This window comes from Megascapheus bottae, chromosome 5 (genome assembly GCF_031878675.1).
Source record: "Megascapheus bottae isolate mThoBot1 chromosome 5, mThoBot2.hap1, whole genome shotgun sequence".
NCBI lineage: Eukaryota > Metazoa > Chordata > Mammalia > Rodentia > Geomyidae > Megascapheus > Megascapheus bottae.
The window spans coordinates 13,853,340-13,873,189 of NC_143513.1; the positions used below are offsets into that span (position 1 = coordinate 13,853,340).

Consider the following 19,850-nt stretch of genomic DNA (forward strand, 5'->3'; position numbering starts at 1 on the left):
TACTTAGAAGATTTTAAATTTTTTTGCCAGTCCTGGGCTTGAGCTCAGGTCCTAAGCTCTGTCCTTGGACTTTCTCAAGGCTAGAGCTTTATCACTTGAGCCTCAGCACCACTTGTGGTTTTTTTCCATGTATGTGGTACTGAGGAACTGAAACCAGGTCTGCATGCATGCAAGGCAAACACTACCACTAGACTAAACTCCCAGCCCTTACTTAGAGGATTTTAAGTTATTGCTACAACTGAAGATTTGCTAGAATCTTCTGAAGACTTTAATTTTACTTTTTAAAATTATGTAAATGAACACAGAAGGATTTAATTGTGCTATTAACCAATGTATACATTTAAAAAATCAAATCCATCCTTTTCATTTCTATTTCTTAACCATTCTCCTACAGTTAGAGTTGTTGAAATGTTACCTAAGGGAGTATGCTGTGTAGTTTAGGATTATGCCTTTTATGAAAGTATGATTTCAATCTGTTTCTTTTAAGTACTGGATATTGAATCTGAGTTTAAAATATTATTCTTACTCAGGGTTTATCTGGACCATCATTAGTATAAAACTGAATGCATTACTATGAGAGATAGATTGTTAAAAATCTCAGGGAAGACTTACATTTTTCAACTCCTCAACCAAGTGCAAGGTGAGAAAATCTCCAGTTCATATTTTGGCTTTCTACTCATGTTTCCTTCCCTTCATTGTGAGAGCAATTAGTTGTCAGTTTTAAAGCTTGAGCTTTGTTCCTTTAGGTCATATTCTATAGGAATTGTCAGAAGTCCAAGGTCATTTGCCCAAATACACACTCCATTTCCTACTCACACTGATACTATATCAATAACTTTTTAGCATTTTACGTATTCTTCAACTTTCTCTAGCATTGTAATAGATATTATGTGCACTTTTACCCCTCAATACAGTCCTTTAAAAATAGGTGTATCTGGGCTGTGAGTTTGGCCTACTGGTAGAGTGGTTGCCTAGCATTCACGAAGACCTGAGTTGGATTCCTCAGTACAAGATACATAGAAAAAAGCCGGACGTGGTGCTGTGGCTCAAGTGGTAGAGCTCGTGCCTTGAGAAAGTCCAAGGACAGTGCTTAGGCCCTGAGTTCAAGACCCAGGACTGGCAAAAAAATAGGTATATGTAAAGCACACACAGTGCTGGGAATCCAAAGTCACTTTGTTTCTTCAAATTATCATCATTACACATACAGAGTTATTGTGCAATCTTCAGTATTTATGACAGTGAAAATATGTCATAAGATGCCTATTTTTTTTGGTATCTATTAAATTGTACATAGAAAGAGGCTTCTCCATGATACTTTCACACATGACTCTGAGGTACTTAAATCATACTCACCTGTTCTATTTCTTATTTTCTTCCATTCTCATTTCCTTCCTAACTGTACCAAACCAATAATTTTCTTATTCTATTGTGATGCTATTTTCTATTTCATATACTCTCAATTGAGTTTCATGTACATATCTGAGCTTCTATAAATGCTTTCATGAAGAATATAATATAATTATGCCTACAGATTATGCATGTTAAAATGCCTATATTATCATTTTAGAATTGATAGTTCAATTTATATGCATTTTGTGAATTCTGTTCTCTCTCAAATACAGGTAATATGAATATTCTTATGAAGTAAAACAATTGTCACCATGTTGGAAACAAATGAACAATATAAATTACATTAAAATTTTCTCAAATTGTCAATATTGATCATATAAATATTATTGTAATTGTATGTTTTATTTATGGCAAACAGTTTTATCTCTTCCATTGGTGATATACCATTTGATTAATACTTTATACAGCAGAGATTTAACTGTAATCAATTCATTTACATTTAAATTTGTGGAAGAAGAAATTTGCTTATTTAAATGTAAGATTGATAGTTTCAAATATTTCCAACACTGAACCAGATAATTACAGGAAAGAAAAAAATAAGCCACAATGGGAGGGAGATATTTTTCTATCATAAGTTTCCCAACTCTATTTAAAATGATCATTGCTTACAGCTGTGTTCGCAAATGTCTCTTCATAGAATGCTATCATCAGAATGAATTGCACGGCTGAGTATATCTTCAACAGTTGAGATGCTGAGGATGAGAAGGGAACTTCTTTTCCAGTGACCTGGGTGACAAAGAACTTTTTTTTTCATAAATCCCCAGGGCTTGTTTGCATACTTAAAAAGGCAACAAAAGAATTGTGAAAAGACCCTAATTGTTTCTCTTACATTGAATTTTAATTTTCCTGGACCTGGGGTTTGAATTCAGAGCCTGGGAACTGTCCTTGGGTTTTCTCAAGGTTAGTGCTCTACCATTTGAGCCACAGCACCATTATCAGGTTTTTCTGTGTATGTGGAACCAAGGAAGGCAACGCAGAGTGGTGTGCATGCTAGGCAAGCACCCTATCACTATGCCATGCTCCCAGCCCTCTGAAAATGTTTATAAATTAAGAGAGTCATTTCTCATTTCTGATACACTATGCATTATACTTTTTATTTCATATACCTTAACAGAAAACTAAGAAATGGTTCATTAAACAGTTCCAATATGAAAGACAGACAAAAGAAAACAAAATGCATTGGGCCTCCCTCACCTGAAAAATATGTCCATGAACATATTTCAGAAAAAGAAAAAGAAACAAAAAGGTGACTATCGGAGGCACCTATAATCATACACACAAAAACAGTGCTTTATTAACAGCAACTTTCTTAAATCAATGAGTTTCGTGCACATACACAAAAAAAACCCTGCTTTTAAAATACACATGCTGGTACTCATATAACTCTAAAATATTTATTTTCAGTTATTTATTACAAGACAATAAATGGGTTAATAGGCTTTCTGAAACTAAAATGACAAAAATATTTGTAGTTGTGTCAATCAGACTGTTGCATAAAGAACTGCACACATGAAATGTGCTAAGGTATATAAAATTTTGTAAAGTAAGGGTAATATATCCTTAAACTATCATACGGTTTTATAGTCACAGTATAGTCTCAAAAGTGGATAGCACTTTATTTTTCCTATTGTTACATTTTTAACAATGTGACTTAGTTGATTAAGAATTTTTTATGCCCTGAAAGATTGAAATGAAATATTATTTCTTTCTTGTAGAAGAGGATATCTAACAAGATTGAAATTTTTATTTGTTCTCTGGTATTATAAAATGTCTATAAAATTTTTTTCCAAACATGATTTCTAACTTTAATACTTCTACCATATTATGACATAAGTTTATTCATGGCATGACCAAAAATCCTACTATCTTGATGTGACCTTAGACTTTTTCAAACAATCTTGACTTTTAAGATGAAAACAAGGAGGATTGCAGGACTCTAAAGGCTCCTTCCACTTTGGTTGTTCTATGACTAGACATCCAAGGTTCATACATAATCCTGTGAAGTCTGCAGAAAAGCTCTTGGCTCTGTGTTTTGATACTGCTGAAAACTGGTCTCTGCTGCTTTGTTTTCCAAACTGTGCTCCCTGGGAAAAACTGAAGTCCACCTGGCAGACAGCACTTTTCTGAGCTGCAGTGAAGGGGTAACTATTCATTAAGTGATTTATCACCATTTGATTAAGGGTAAATGGGGTGTGTGTGTGTGTGTGTGTGTGTGTGTGTGTGTGTGTGTGTGTGTGTGTGCTGATCCTGGGACTTGAATTTAGGGCCTGGGCACTGTCCCTGAGTTTGGGGGCTCAGTTAGTACTCTTTGACTTCAGCCTCAGAGATGCTTCAGGCTCCCAGATTTTTCTGTTTTGGCTTCGAACTTGAATCCTCAAATCTCAGCCTCCTTTGAAGCTAGGATTACAAGTATAAGCCACTAGAATTTAGCTGAACATTTTTCTTTTTTTTTTTTTTTTGCCAGTCCTGGGCTTGAGCTCAGGGCCTGAGTACTGTCCTTGGACTTTCTCAAGGCTAGAGCTCTACCACTTGAGCCTCAGCACCACTTCTGGCTTTTTTCTATGTATGTGGTACCGAGGAATCGAACCCGGGTATTCATGCATGCTAGGCAAGCACTTTAACCACTAGGCAAAACTCCCAGCCCATTAGCTGAACATTTTTCTAAATAAAAGATTTGCTGAAGGGGGAGCATATTGTAACTGTCTGTAGACTTAACATACGAAACAAATATTCACTACTTCCAGCTTCATGAAATTTCCTACCTCGGGGATGTCTTCAATCAGTCCAAGTCGTGGTTTACCAGGAGCCCATCCTGGTCCTTTGAATAGGACAGAAAACTTATGAAAGAATCCAGGTGTGTTCCAGAATGTAGTCCATATATAACATAAATGGTGGAACTAGGAAAAATTAAAATATAACTTATTTAAGAATAAGGAAAACAAAAAATTTAAAACTAATTATTTAATTGCATTGTTCAATGTAATTTTTTTATTGCCTATCCTGGGGCTTGAACTCAAGGCCTGAGCACTGTTGTTGAGCTTACTCAAGGTTACAGCTCTACCACTTGAGCTACAGCATCACTTCCAGGGAACTGAACCCAGGTCTTCATGTATGCTAGGCAAGCAAGCACTCTTCTACTACACTAAACACCTGGCCCCAATTTATATATTGTTATTCAAGATCTATTTTGCAATAATGGATTGTAATGAAATCATTGATTATAATATGTTTTGGTCATTCTATGTCTTTATATATTAATATTTTTACAGTTAATTGTATTCATGATTTTAAAATGAGAAAAAGGATTTTGTTAGAAAAAAGTGTTGTAAGAGTAGAAAACCAAAGGGTAGCAAGTTAAAGCCTGGCATCAGAGATTCACACCTGTAATCCTATTACATATTACACTGAAAACTGAAAACTGCAGTGTGTAGCCATCCCAGGAAGAAAGTCTTATCTCTAATAAACTTCCAAAACTTACTAAATAAATAAATAAGATCTTAGAGTGGAAATGTGGCTCAAGAAGTAGAATACTAGATTAAACAAACAAAGCCAGGAACAACACCCAAGTTCTGAGTTCTGGTCTCCAGTACTGGAACACACACACACACACACACACACACACACACACACACACACACAAATACACACACATTCACCACATAAATATAGAAGGATTTGCTTTAAGACTTTTTCAAGTCTTGCTAAATTGATATCAAGTTTATACATAGAAGCATGTAAAGATTGAGTATATGTTTAAAGTTTTAAAAACTGTGAAACTATTGTCATAGACAAACAAGTCATAGTCACAGAGGTTTGCAAATGTGCTTCACACAGAAGATTTCTGAGTATTAGATGATCTATCTTCTTTCACCAGAAAGACAATTTTCTGACTGAGAGCAAAGTTTGTCTTGAGACTCAATCAGGAATCTATATTCTTCATCTAACATGAATTTGACATGTACAGTAGTTCAAGTATTCCCACATATAAACGCTCAATAAATGTTAGGTGTTAGGAGATCTACTTTGTGCCATACTAGTGTTCATAATACTCTTTACGATGAAAATTAATCCTAGGGTTGGGGCATCCACTACAGATTACAAAGATAAATTCTATTTAAAGAATTTAATGAATGGAGAAAGCAGCTTTGGCTCTTTGAATTTATAGTCTGGCTTGTACTTATACTATCCTTGGATGAATTTTAATTATGAGGTTTATAAAACTGTATTTTGAAACTAATTCAGCAATAATACTCTCTAGAGACTACGCTAGAAATGAAGTATACAATGTGAGGAGGGAAGGGGGTCAGAAAGAAAAACTGGGAGAAAATGAGGGAGGGGTTGACACTTGAAAAAGAAATGTATTCAGTAGCTGACTGTAACCCCTCTGTATGTCACTTTTACAATAAAAATTTCAAAACAACTGCTTGAAATATTATAACATACAACAATTAAAGAACTACAGAGGATTTGATAGAATACATTTTGAGGACAAGGCAAACATTAACCGAAATATATCCTTGGGCTTTTCATTAGCCATACAGAAAATCAATGTGTTTCGGTATTATTACACATTTAAAATATTTAGATTTTGCGATTCTGAAAATGGATTGCAATTTTATTTCTATCATTCTGGATCTAGGACATAAGAAATAAGGAGGAGTATTCTGAAATAAAACACTTTGTTACCTGATTTGCTTCCCAGTTTTCTGAAACTTTCCAACCCCCAGTGCAGAGCAAAGGAAATGATCTAGATCTAATAATATTAATGACCCCCAAAACTTTCTATATAGTAGGAGCCATTCCAAGTTACTTTCTTGATGTCCCCATATGATTGGTGAGAAATTTGGTATCATCGCATACTGTTATGTGCTTATGAGTTAAATATTCATTATTATAACTTGGCTGACTTAATATTGTATAAGGGAGAAAGGAGAGGACTAAACCTTAGATCCACTTGTGACATTCCTTATGCTCAATAATAGGCTAGCAATGAAAATAGAATCCTGGAGAATTAGCCTAGCAAGTGCAGGTTAGTGGCTTATAAACACCAGAGATTTCCTTACTATTGGAACCCAGCCCCCAAGTTCAGTCACCTATGAGTTTGTGCGGCTCTGACTGAAGACCATTACCACTATCTTCTTTTTTGTGCCTCAACTATGAAAGCTTATTTTCAACCAAAAATTTGACACGTACAAATGTTTATTCACAAAGGCCTGCTGTGAAAATTACCACCAGCTAGAAGCTAGGAATTTGCTGAAAACATAGACTTTGTAGATCAGGGCTTAGACCTGATGAACCGAATCTACATTCTACTAAGTTGTTCCTGTGATTCCTATTTGTGTTAGCCTTGGAAAACACTTTCCTTGAGCACTGAAACCAAGTTGTTTATTTCCTTCTAAGTCTCCAGAGGAAGGACACAAATCTTATATGAAGGAACTTTCAATATATTATTTCTAAATAATTCTCAAAGTTATTATTAAGAAAGTAACTAAAAATTTTTGCTGAACATCTCTTGAAGGGTATGTTATGTTCTCAATAAAGTCTAACAAAGAGAGATGGAGAAAGACTTCCAGCTGCCCAGGATAAGAAGCAGGCAAAATAATCCACATTTCTCATTTGATAAAGGAACAGATAGAAAAATCTTTCAATTTCCTATAGCCTTTTAGGTATAGTATGCATAATATTTTATAAAGGTTAAATGGATTTAAGTGAAATTTGATGTTGACTGATTTGAATTTGCAGCTGACAATGTATGTGAACCTGGATATATTATTTAAATGGTAGGAGCATCAATTTTCTCCAAGATACGATTTGAATAGAGAAGGTCCCTGGACTGATTCATGTGGTAACTTGATATGTCACCAGTAGGGGCGCTATTTTTGAGGCTGTATTAGAAACCTTGGAAGTATGGGACTAACTAGAGGAAATGTATCATTGAGGGGTGTCTCAGCAGGTCAAAGTTCTCTCTTTCTTCCTTCTCTGCTTCTTGTCTGCCTCTTCCACCACAAGCTCCTACTGTCAATATCTACTGCCAAAGCATGTGGCACCAAGCGAACCTGGACTGAACCATTTAAACTCATGATCCAAAACTAATCCTCTCCCCCTTGGTGTTGTTTCAGGTATTTTCTCACAGTGCTGAAAGTCTGATTAATACCCTCCCCTAACAAATAGGATTAGAAAGAGCCCCTACTCATAAGGTTTTAGTAACAGTGACATGAAATATTTTTTTTTGCAATGTGCTTCACATCTTAGACACCAAACAGATGTGCATTATTTTGTTATTTCAACTGTCTGTGGAAACTCAAAGAAGTAAGTTAGGAAAAGTGAGCCCAACATGAACCTACAATTTTGTTGCTTCCTGAATACATAGAAATTGTTGACTGACCTTCGCAGCTTTTTGAGCCTGCTTATCATTTTTTCATTTATGAATACCGAACCCCAGGAGTCTTTGTGGTGGACTGATGCTGACATATCAGAGCTTCGCAGACATTCCTCATTTCTCTAGTGTCAACCACTGAGGCCAATGGACAACCAATACCATATGTCTAACAGAAAACCGGTCCAGTCCAACAAGTCATAGCAGGTGAGGTAATGTGCAGACCTAACCGATCTATAATAGTACTTGACATCTAGCTCTAAGAAGAATAGGGCAAAGGCCTTATGTTGAATTTCTAACCGGAGGCTGTAGCCTTGAAGCAAATACTTTACTTATTGTGGGATCAACCTTAATTATACATGTTTCCACTACTCCTTCTGAATACATGAATATATTTTAGTCTGTTTTGAAAAGAAATATGTTTAATAAAATGCTACTATTTTTTTTCAGCCTTGGTAATAGACATTTGAAATTTCTTAATGAGTTTTTTAATAAGTATACTTTTCATACTATGATCCAAGCTTCTGTTTGAAAGCAAAATTCATTTTCAGATTATTTTGCATTTAATTTTTATTAGTAATATAGAACACTTATGCCTTTCAACAACTCATTTTTCTCTTCACTATAAATTTATAGAATAATACAAGTTCAGAAGAATATTGTTGATCATATTACCTGCACCTTGAAAGGCTCAAATGTATTAACGGGATGTGTTAGACCATATGCAACTTGTTCATTCTCTGCCTCAAATGTCCCTGTAAAATAAATATTAAGACAGCATATTTGATATTCATGAATAAATGAGCTAATTTAATTGTTTTGTTATTTATATGTTTTACTTACCAAAAATTCTATCCCAAATGATAAGAGTGCCAGCATAATTTTTGTCTATGCAGTAATGATTTCTTCCTGTGTGATAAAATAATGAAAATATTTTTTTCAAAAATTTAAGTGATGCTTATTGAAATATAATTTTGTTTTCTTTTAAGAACACAGTTACTATAGCAAAGATATGGAACCAACCCAGATGCCCCTCATTTGATGATGGGATCAATAAGATGTGGTATTTATACACAATGAAATTCTATGCTGCCATCAGAAAGAATGGCATAGACCCATTTGTAAGGAAATGGAAAGACTTGGAAAAAATCATATTAAGTGAAATAAGCTAGATTCAAAGGAACATAGGCTCAATGGTTTCCCTCATTGGTAATAATTAATACACATCTAAGACTCTCCTAGCAGAGATTTACAATCAGGCAAATCCTATATACAAAAGGCCATATAGGATGAGGCTAAATGAAAGGGCTTTTAGGATATGGAAACAAGAGCCATATAATGTGATTGTTGTTCTTAATGTACTATGTTATTTGTCATTTTTTGTTGTCTCTTGGTTATCTCATATTGTTATAGTATCGTACCTTGTTATCTGGCATATTTTATATATGTTTATTTGTTTATTTGAAATAGGATAGGGAAGGGGGAAACAAGATGATGGAAGGGGATTAGGGGAGGGAAATAGGGACAAAAACATGAGAAGGGGTATCCATGTTTATGAAGTAATGTACCTTCTATCTGTCAAATATAATGTAACCCTTCCATTAATTACAATAAAAAATTGAATTAAAAAAATAACATGGGGGCCTGGAGTTTGGCCTAGTGGTAGAGTGCTTGCCTAGCATGCACAAAGACTCAGGTTCGATTCCTCGGTACCACATACATAGAATAAAAAAGCCAGAAATGGTGTTTGAGGCTCAAGTGGTAGAGCTCTAACCTTGAGAAAGTCCAAGGAGACAGTGCTCAGGCCCTGAGCTCAAGCCCATGACTGGCAAAAAAAAAAAAAAAAATAACATGGTAATAAAATTAGGAATTAACCAGTGGAATGATTGTCCTTGGAATGTTTTCTGACAACACAGCATTTTTTTGGCCATTGACAGGAAGTAAAAACAAAGTAATATATGTGTTACTATTTTAAAATTTTGATGCAATAGATCGCCAACTCTTTTCTCTATGCTTGTTTCAGGAAGAAACAAACTAGCTCTTTAAGTCATAAAAGAAAATAAAAATTATATTATCTTTTATGTGGATTGGGAAGTTAAACACTCTATATTGCACACAGCCCTTACAATTAAGTGCCAAAATGTCCACAACATAGGTGATGGGAAGCCAAAATATAAAGTAACGCAATGTGAGAGAAAAGCAAAGTAAATGAGCAATTGTTTTCTATGTGAACTTATTCTTTTTCCATTTCTTTTTCTTTTTCCATGATGGAGATCACAAGATTATAACACTCAACCTCACCACCCCTTTCCCAACAGGCTCCTGGGATTAGACAGTGACCGTTAATTTTGGAAGTGTCTGACCCATTCATGTTCATCTCTGCCTATGTGAGCTTGTGCTACTCTCCCTCGCCATGGTAAAAGGCCAAGTTACAGTGTCCAGAGTTGTCTGTGAAGACTGGAGACAGAAAGATACGTAATTATCATTGGGCTCTGTCTCACAATGTTTGTTGTGAGACTTATTTTTGCTTCGGTACAGAACAATGATTTGGACATTTCTGTTACTGTTTGAATCTCCATTTTTATGAAGTGTGCAGTACATAACGTATTCTATTCTGATAAACTTTTTAAGTCAATTTTAGCTATTACAGCAATGCTGCTATGCATATTCTTTACATGTTTTGTGGTACACAAATGTAAGCATTGTTATTAGTAAAGTTGGTGTCTTTAAACTTTCAGCACTGGCCACAAGATTTTCTGCTTAGGCGAAAGCTGCTTTTGTTGTATTTGTTTAAAAACTTAAGCAGCAGCAGGATATGTTGCTTACAAAGCTCTTTCTAAATACTAATAGATTTAAAACCAGAGATTCTCTAGAGGTGAACGGGAATAACCTTCAGAACTGTTAATAGCCAACAACTAGGTGTAGCATACAATAGACTCTGAGGACATTATATGTTCTCTCTTCAATTAAATATGTCGTCATTTTCCCCTACTGAAACTAGGCAGAAAACTATGTAAAAAGAAAAACTCAAAAGCCAGAGAAAATGTTCTCTTACACTTCCGCCATAGTCCATGTAAATTGAGACTTGTCCAGGCATAAAAGAACAAGCTATCTTTACTTAAACAGTAAATACTCACTATAGGGGGAAATTTTGATGAAATGAGCTAAAATAAAAACTAATATTTTTGTTAAGGAAATGAAGATGGAGAACAAAGAAGAATCTCCTTACCATGGTGAACTCTATGGTGGCTAGGCGTATTAAGAATGAATTCCAAAGGACCAAGATTATTGATAACCTGTAAAATATAACAGATGTACATACACACAATTACATTTAAATATGTACGTAATAAGTTATTCATGAATCCTTTTTGTCAGTTGGGGGGCTTGAACTCTGGGCCCTAGGCACTGTCCTGAAGTTCTCCAGCTCAAGGCTAGTGCTCTACCACTTTGAACCACAGCACCACTTCCAGTTTTCTAGTCATTAATTGGGGATAAGAGTCTTGTAGACTTTCATGGCTGGACTGGCTTTGAACTGTAGTCCTCAGATTTCAGCTTCCTGAGTAGCTAGGATTACAGAAGTGAGCCATAGGTACCTGTTCACAAATACATTTTTTTTAAAGTACCTAAGTTAGAGCAAGTTTTCAAGTTAGCATTAGAGCAAGAAGTATCTATACCGCAAATTCGTACATGAATAGTAATGTCCTAATTCAGTTATGAGAAGCGTTATATATGGGAAAGAATGGGGCTGACTTAGTGTTAAATCCTCAGTTTATTGTGTGTGATTTGGGGAAAATAACAAGCTTTCTTGTTGTTGTTTATTTCTGGCCCAGCTACATTACAGAGGCCAAGTTGGCCTCAAATTCCCAATCTCCTTGTCTATTGCTTCCTGTGTTTTGCAGTTACAAACGTGCAACACTAAGTCCAGCTAAAGTTTCCTGTACTGCATATCCTCATTTTTAAAATGGAAATAAAAACTTCACTTCAAAATATTATGACTGTATTTGTATGCACTATTGCCAAGGCACATCTTACCTCAGGCTTTCTGTTGATTCATGTTTTTTGTTTTTGTTTTCACTTTCCACCATGACTTTATTTATGCTAACATTACATGGCTAGTAAAGGAGAAATGTAGTGTTATAAACATTTTCTGGAGTTGGTTTCTCCTGGAACACAGTCATGGAAGAAGAGCTTAGTTTTTTTAGAAGTTATCTATTGCATTAATGTGATTTTGCCCACCCATTCAGATAGAATCCTAAGTTGTATTTTCCTTGTAGAAATACCACTTAGAATTCCATCTCAGTAGCTTAATTCAAAGTCACATATTTAAAGGAACATTTGCTATAATTAGTGTCACCTCAAAATCTGGCTGTCAGTTCCATAGTGAATTTTCTCCACATTTATTTGTAGGAATTGAATATTCTATTCTAGGATCTATAGATTTTTAGGGTAGTTAATCCAGGCAGATGTCACAAAAGTATAGCATGCTCTATATAATTAATTTGGCATGTTATATGATTAATACTGGAAAACTTGAAAGAACTTTTTTTTTTTTACCAGTCCTGGGCCTTCAACTTAGATCTTTGGGCTTTCTCCAGGCAAGAGCTCTACCACTTGAGGCACAGCACCACTTTTGGCTTTTTTTGTTATGTATGTGCTACTGAGGAATCGAACCTGGGTCTTCATGCATGTTAGGCAAGCACTCTACCAGTAGGCCAAACTCCCGGCCAGAACTTCTAGTTTTATTTTGAGTTGTTCATTTTTGAAGTTCTATTTTGAGTTATTCATTTTTTTTCATTAACACCAGAAGATACATAATATTTTACTTACTTTTTGTCACAATCCAAATTTGTTTGATAATTCTGACAAAAATTAATGTTATTGTGATTTTTTGAGAAATTTTGAGAAAGTCATGTTCAAAGAACCATGTATGTTATTGTACTCCATTTATTATTCACTGAATTAATATATGAGAGAAAACTAAAGTTTTAAGAATAGCATAACACATGTTATGACACTAAAGTAAACTTTGTTATATGGCAGTAGTAAAGAGAAGAAATATGGAGATGAACTTGTTTAAGATAATAAAATATTGAAGACATATATAATTATATAATATTTGATGAAGGCATTATTTGGATATTTACTTAAATAAAACAGATAATGAAAGTACTAGATAATAAAAAATATTTTGCCAGGTGCCTGTGGTTTATGCCTGTAATCCTAGCCGTTAAGAAGGCTGAGGGCTAAGGACTGTGATTCAGAGTCAGTCCAGGCATGAAAAGCTGTGAGATTCTTATTTCCATTTAACCACCAGAAAAGTGGAAGTGGCACTGTGGCTCAGTGTGGCAGAGGACTAGCTTTGAGATGAAAACTTTAGGGACAGTGCCCAGGCCCAGAGTTTAAGCTCTAGGACAGACTAAAAGAAAAAATTAAAAAAAACACAAATGAACAAACAAGCAAAACAAAACAAAAATCCAGAAAACACATATTTTTTCCAGAGTTTTAACGACATTTTCACTGTGTGAGAAAGTGCAATTGTATTTTTGAGTCATAAAACTAAACAATCAAAGACATGAGACCAAGCTTTCATACTGAATCAAAAAAGCTAAGTACAGTTGATATAAATGAATTAAAAGTTAGATGTGTGAGCAGAAGTGGGGAATACATAATGATCTTCTGTTATGCCTTTTACTTATCTGAAGGCTTGGAATGTAAAATAAAATTATAAATATGGGAAATTATATTCCAGTAAGACATAATATTATTCTCTAAGCTAACAGAAACTGTTAATAGATCTCTAAAATCTGAAAAGTTCTTCTAAATTGAAACAATGTAAGGATTTATTTACTTTTCAGATACTCTCTAACTTCAAAACACCTAACTGATCATTGCTCTATAGTTGTGTAGCCACACTATTCTCAGCAACACTACTGAAAAGGAGTGAAGATAATGAGGCTTGCAGCAACCTACAGTCTCCACTGGCGGGCGCTACAATCATCTCCCTATTACCTTGCTCACAGGTCAGACAGAGCCAGTCCTTTCCTATGACTCCTGCTCAGGTTCACTTCTGCATGCAAAACGTATGTGATATTACATGTGCTATGTGACTTCAGATCTTCTTTTCTCCCTGCCTCAATCTCCCTCTTCCTTTCACTCTTTTTTCTGACAAGAAATCCTTTATTTTTTTTAACCTACTATAAAATTATGACCATCAGAAATGAACTTTGTGTTCCCAGTGGTGGAAATTCAACCAGTTCAGAATTCATTTTTACACTTAAACTGTATCTTTGTATTCATTCTGTATTTTTTCTATTATACTTTTTCATTTTTATTCAGGCATTCTTTTCAATTATAACAGTTTAAAATATTGTGACTACAGATCTTATATCAAACAACATGCTTATAAAATAAGGCACATAAATATTACCTCACGAATATAGCAATGATAACTAAGAATCAGGACAGAGTTATGTTCAAAGAACCATATATTTTATTGTACTCCATGGTTCTTGGTTGGTGGAAAAAATATTGACAAAGCAGAATGGTGATGGATAGAGAAGAAAGTAAGGTTTCTAGGCAATCATAACATTGAAATCTGATGCTTTGTATATCTGGCAGAGAACCAGATGGAAAAGGAAAAGGCCATTTTGTCCTTGTTTGTCTCTTTGCTGCCTAACATGTGTTACAAAAACAAACAACAAAAGGAGGTGGAGGGGCCCAGGCTAACCAGCTTCTGCTGCCCAGATGCGTTTGTGATCTGTGTTTCTGGCATGTGCAAAGCCAGATTTAAAGCCACACAAATGGTGAATGCATTCAGATGGCTGGAGCCTTGGTGGAGTGCATTACTTTTTTTGTTCCCCCGTTGTTTAATATGAAGCATTTTTTCCTGAGGAAAATCTTTTGTTTGTGTAGGCTAAAACACACTGATATCAATACTGAAAGCACTCTCGTCAAAAAAATTTAAGGGAAAAGCCAAGCCAAGTACAATATAATCGGCCACAGTTAAATTCCTTGATAATGTCTATAAGTAGCTTAAAGCTACTTATAGGAGACCACCTCAGAGTGGATGATTCATCATTTGGACAAAGAGTTAGAGACTCTCATGGCAAACACCCTTCTGATTCAAAGTCATGGAGAATTCACTAATATTTAATAAAAAGTCAAGCATAATGATTTAATTATTGTCCACTTGTGCAAATTCAGCCATTTAGCAATTCAACCACATCTAGTAGTAAGATTCACTTCCTGCAAATATGTTACTCTAGGAATAATTGCATCTATTCTAATTTCAAGTTATTTCTCTTAATTTACTAATTGTAGATAAGTTGTTCTAAGATAAAATTTTAGAACATGTAGGGCCCTAAAAGATAATACACATCATATGCAATTATAAATTAATATGAAAATGTCAGGTTGAGAAAGACTAAATTACTAGTTCAAGTTTTAATAGTTTTGAATAAGACCTAAATCTTTTTCAATTTCATCTCACAATCTTCTGCATTTCTATCATATGGCTTTTAAATAAGTAGAATGATGTTATTTCAAATAAAAGCAATTCAAACTTTGAAAATTTTTAAAGAAAATTCACATGATTCTTTATCAGTTTAAAATGATTCATGGTATTCATAAACCTGCAAACTTGAGTTTTTCAACTTTATGACGTGCTATTTTTCAGCTCTTCTGGGGTTTGTTATGCCACCAAAATAATTTTCTCACACCTGTAACTTTTTTGTCAGGGTTTTATGTTCTGAGGCATATATGGGCAAACTAAGGCTATGTACAATCTTCAAAATATCAGGGATACCATGAAGTTGTTTTCTACCAAATTTTAAATGTGCTAATGGGTATATTTTTCTGAAGAAGATATAGCATTTTAATCATTTGACCAACAGGAAATACAAGTTCCAAAAAGTTAAAAAAATCGAGATGGCTACAGATTATTTCTTTCACCCTTATTTACATTGTTGTATTCTAAGCTTCAAAACTTAAGTGTTAAAACAAATTTAAAAGAATCCTGAGTCTTAATTTTTTTCCCAAACCTCAAAAACAAAAACTGCAATGGTTTGTTTTCCTGTTCCTTGAAGTCGTTAAAATTTCCAAGAAGATTATTTCTCCAGCATTTTTTTTTGCCAGTCTTGGGCTTGGGCTCAGGGCCTGAGCACTCTTCTAGGACTTTCTCAAGGCTAGCACTGTACCACTTGAGCCTCAGCACCACTTCTGGCTTTTTTCTATGTATGTGGTACCAAGTAATCGAACCCTGGTCTTTGTGCATGCTAGGCAAGCACTCTACCACTAGGCCAAACTCCCAATCCCTCTCCAGCTATTTTTATTTGCATAAAGAATATTTATTTGAACTTGAGATGAATTATTTAGCAATCTAAAGGATTAATGAAGTTCCCACTGTATCTTTGTATCTTTTTATCTAGTTGGAAAAGTTTTGCTCTAGGAATTGATAAATACAAATTATATGTCCATCAATTAAATTACTTTTTGTACTATCACTTTTCCATTATATAATACTTTATATATTTTCTTCCTCTTCTTCCTTCTCTTCTTCCTCTTTCTTCCTTTTGCAATATTAGACTTTCACATCATGGTGTCTTACTTTGGGGAAGAGGTTCCCCCAGTTGAATTGTACCACCTGCACTACCTTTCTTTCTTTCTTTCTTTTCTTTCTTTCTTTCTTTCTTTCTTTCTTTCTTTCTTTCTTTCTTTTCTTTCTTTCTTTCTTTCTTTCTTCTCTCTCTCTCTCTCTCTCTCTCTCTCTCTCTCTCTCTCTCTCTCTCTCTCTCTCCCTTTCTCTCTCTATCTTTCTTTCCTTCCTTCTTTCTCTCTCCTTCCTTCCTTTTTTTTTTTTTTTTTTGCCAGTCTTGGGCTTGAGCACAAGGTCTGAGCAGTGTCTTTGGACTTTCTCAAGGCTAAAGCTCTACCACTTGAGCCTCAGCACCACTGCTGGCTTTTTTCTATATATGTGGTACCAAGGAATTGAACCCAGGTCTTCGTGCATGCTAGGCAAGCAGTCTACCACTAGGCCAAACTCCCGGCTCCTTCCTTCCATCTTTCCTTCCTTTTTTTTGTTCATGTGTTTCAATTCCAGCCTGCAATCAAGATTTGTCTACCTAAAATTTCGGTGTAGCCAAGATTTTTGATATGACCCAACACATGTAGCTTGTTTGTTTGAAGGGAACTCCTTAACTTTCCTTATCAGCTGGAGAAGCCATAATCCTCCTGATTTCTATTTCTTGAATACCTTGGATTATGGAGTAAGCCAATATACCTGGATATACCCATACATTGTTTCACATAGCTTGAAATATATGCTTCTATAATAAAAAAATCACTTAAATTCTAGAAAGCATCAGAATAAATACTGTAAATAGTTGTCTTCTTAGGAATTATTAACATTCCATTTAAAATAACTATTTCCATGATTTTCTAAATTGGAAAGCATCAAGTAAGTTAGATAATTTCTTCTCAATAAGAAATACAGAATTAATCAATTAATAATCAATTTGTATAGGGGGCTTTGCTTTTAACAAAAGCATTTGATTTTTTTTGAGGCAAATTAAATCGCTTGAACCAGTCTACAAATTTCCTCCCCTCATCTCACCATGACAGTTGAGATTGGAGAGATTTTGTAAATCTGATGTCAAATTGTAAGATTGAATTTCTAAACAAGAGCTCATACATTTGCATGCTTCCTGTATGAAAGAGAAACTCCAATAGGGGAAAAACATGTGTTTTAAGAGAATCCTCATTATAAAAACAAAAGTATAAATAACCTAGTAACTGCTAAGGAGTAGGGTTGGGGAAGAAAAAGTGCAGGCCTTCAGGTGAGTCTGGATTATAGTGCTAACATTGACAGAAACTAGTCCAGGCCTTCCTTTCTCCATAGTATCTCGTATGACGCTTATACCAGAGAGACCTCATACCGTGGTAGGTCTCCTGATTTCAATGCAGCTTACATGTAAAAGACAAAGTAAGCCAGACCCTAGCACATTCATCCTTTCGTATTAAAAATATTATCATGTTAGTTTCAATTAGTGATGACATACTTGATGTAAAGCATGAAAATGGTAAAACTTCTCAGTAAATTAGTGACAAGATTCTATGCAAGCTTGAACTAAAGTTGGAATGAACAGTTAAATGATTAGTAGGCTTTTTCCTGGTCAAATCCCACCTATGTGTGGGACTTGATGTGTGTCCTGTGCACATCTCAAGCTGAAAATTAACTTGAGTAAAATGCTTGCATTTATTAAGATCTCTGCCATGTAGTTTTACAAATTGACCTTGTTGATTAATCCTAGGGGTATTTTGAAAATGTTTACGTGCTCATGTATTTCTTCAACAGCTTATGCAGCAACCTAAATAATTTACAAATGTTTCATTTATTCAAATATTCATAAGATATGGGGTCTGTATAGTCACTGTTCTAAGGTCTGAAGATGACAGAATGGAATAATGGAAATCACAAGCTAATATCAACTGCCTTATTTATTTATTTATTTTGGTCAGTCCTGGGCTTGAGCTCAGGGCCTGAGCACTGTCCTTGGCCTTTCTCAAGGCTACAACTCCACCACTTGAGCCTCAGCACCACTTCCAGGTTTTTCTATGTATGTGGTACCAAGGAATCAAACCCCGGTCTTCGTGCATGCTAGGCAAGCACTCTACCACTAGGCCAAACTCCCGGCCCCCAACTGCTTTATTTCTTAAGTTAAAGGTCAAATAAATAGTGATACAAAGTATTTTATTGAATGTCAAGTATATATATATATATATTAATATAATTATCATTAAAAACTCATTGTTTTCCTTGCTCAGAGTGTCATCAATTTGAACATTTATGGATAACTCTATATTGTATAGCATCTGGTGATGAAATGTAAGAAATAAAATCTTAATTACTTTGTCCAATCGTTCTGTTGTGTTAATTCAAGACAACACACTCAAGTATTTAGACAGATGGTAGTGGCGGCCATATTATAGCCCTTGATTTCTCTACAGGGAAGCAGGAGACTGTGGAGGGATTAGGACATGTGCTTGTCTGCCCAGTTTCACACTTTGAAATACTCGACAAATGCTGATTTATTCACTGCCAAATGTTTTCCTATCTGATTAGGCAGTTTTCTACTTCAGTAAGCATGTAATGTGGAGGTAGCTGAATTTCCACACCAAGGAGTGAAAAAACAATATTTATAGTTTGGAAATAAAACATTCTGGAGGTATCAAGACTGTTGGGATCATAAAGGGCTTTGTAGGGAGTAGATTTTGGATGAATCCAACCACAGGGTTAAAGAGTTAAAGACTTAGCTTTCAAAAAGACTGGGCCTAGAGGCTATGTTTATACAATAAACAAGAGTTTTAAAGGATGGTGTTTATAATAAATTGTCTGGAAGGCTGATTTTTGTCTCTTATAATTACTTTATTCCACAAATAAGAGTATAGGAGCTGACACGCTAAAATTTTATGGAATTTATTTTGACTTACTTCTTGATTTTTAACTTACTTCTTGAATAACATTTTACATTTCCTTTTTGAATAAATAAAAGTAAAGACAATAAATTACTAAGGAAAGAGATATATACGAAGACTCACTTTTAAGACTGATTTATGTGATAAAAAGAAAAATAGAGATGCATATGCAATATATCTTGTCTATCTACAAGTACAAATAGATGTGCAAATAGAAAAGTGACTCCAATCTATACCAGCAATGTTATGTTAAAATAAATCAACTGAAAAGATTAAGTAGTCCATGTTCAATAATCTAACCTAAATAGTCTTAGAGCAGAGGATCCATACTTTTGACACATTCCAAAACATCTTTCATTGTGAGTGTCATTATGATAGTATTACCAACCCAAGCACCAATATAAACAAGGTTTGAAGAATTATTAGCCATAATATTAACTAACTGGTGTCCAATCATTATATACTCAAAAGAACAAAACATATAGAAGTCTATATTTCATTTTCCACTACCAAATATTATACTTTTTCTCTACCATATATTACAAATTTTGGTACATTAAAATGATTTATAGATTTATACAACTCCTTT

At 34.6% G+C, this 19,850-nt stretch overlaps 1 protein-coding gene across 1 annotated transcript in view; it reads right to left on the reverse strand.

Moving 5' to 3' along the window:
• Window positions 1-19,850, reverse strand: part of Agmo (alkylglycerol monooxygenase) — a 278,596-nt gene that overhangs the window by 130,166 nt on the left and 128,580 nt on the right. Inside the window, exons 6-10 of the mRNA XM_090332720.1 lie at window positions 11,016-11,082; window positions 8,630-8,695; window positions 8,462-8,541; window positions 4,173-4,307; window positions 2,020-2,136 (exon numbers count right to left, since the gene is read on the reverse strand). Of these exons, the coding sequence (XP_090188846.1) occupies window positions 2,020-2,136; window positions 4,173-4,307; window positions 8,462-8,541; window positions 8,630-8,695; window positions 11,016-11,082 (465 nt within the window). The remainder of the gene's footprint in view (window positions 1-2,019; window positions 2,137-4,172; window positions 4,308-8,461; window positions 8,542-8,629; window positions 8,696-11,015; window positions 11,083-19,850) is intronic.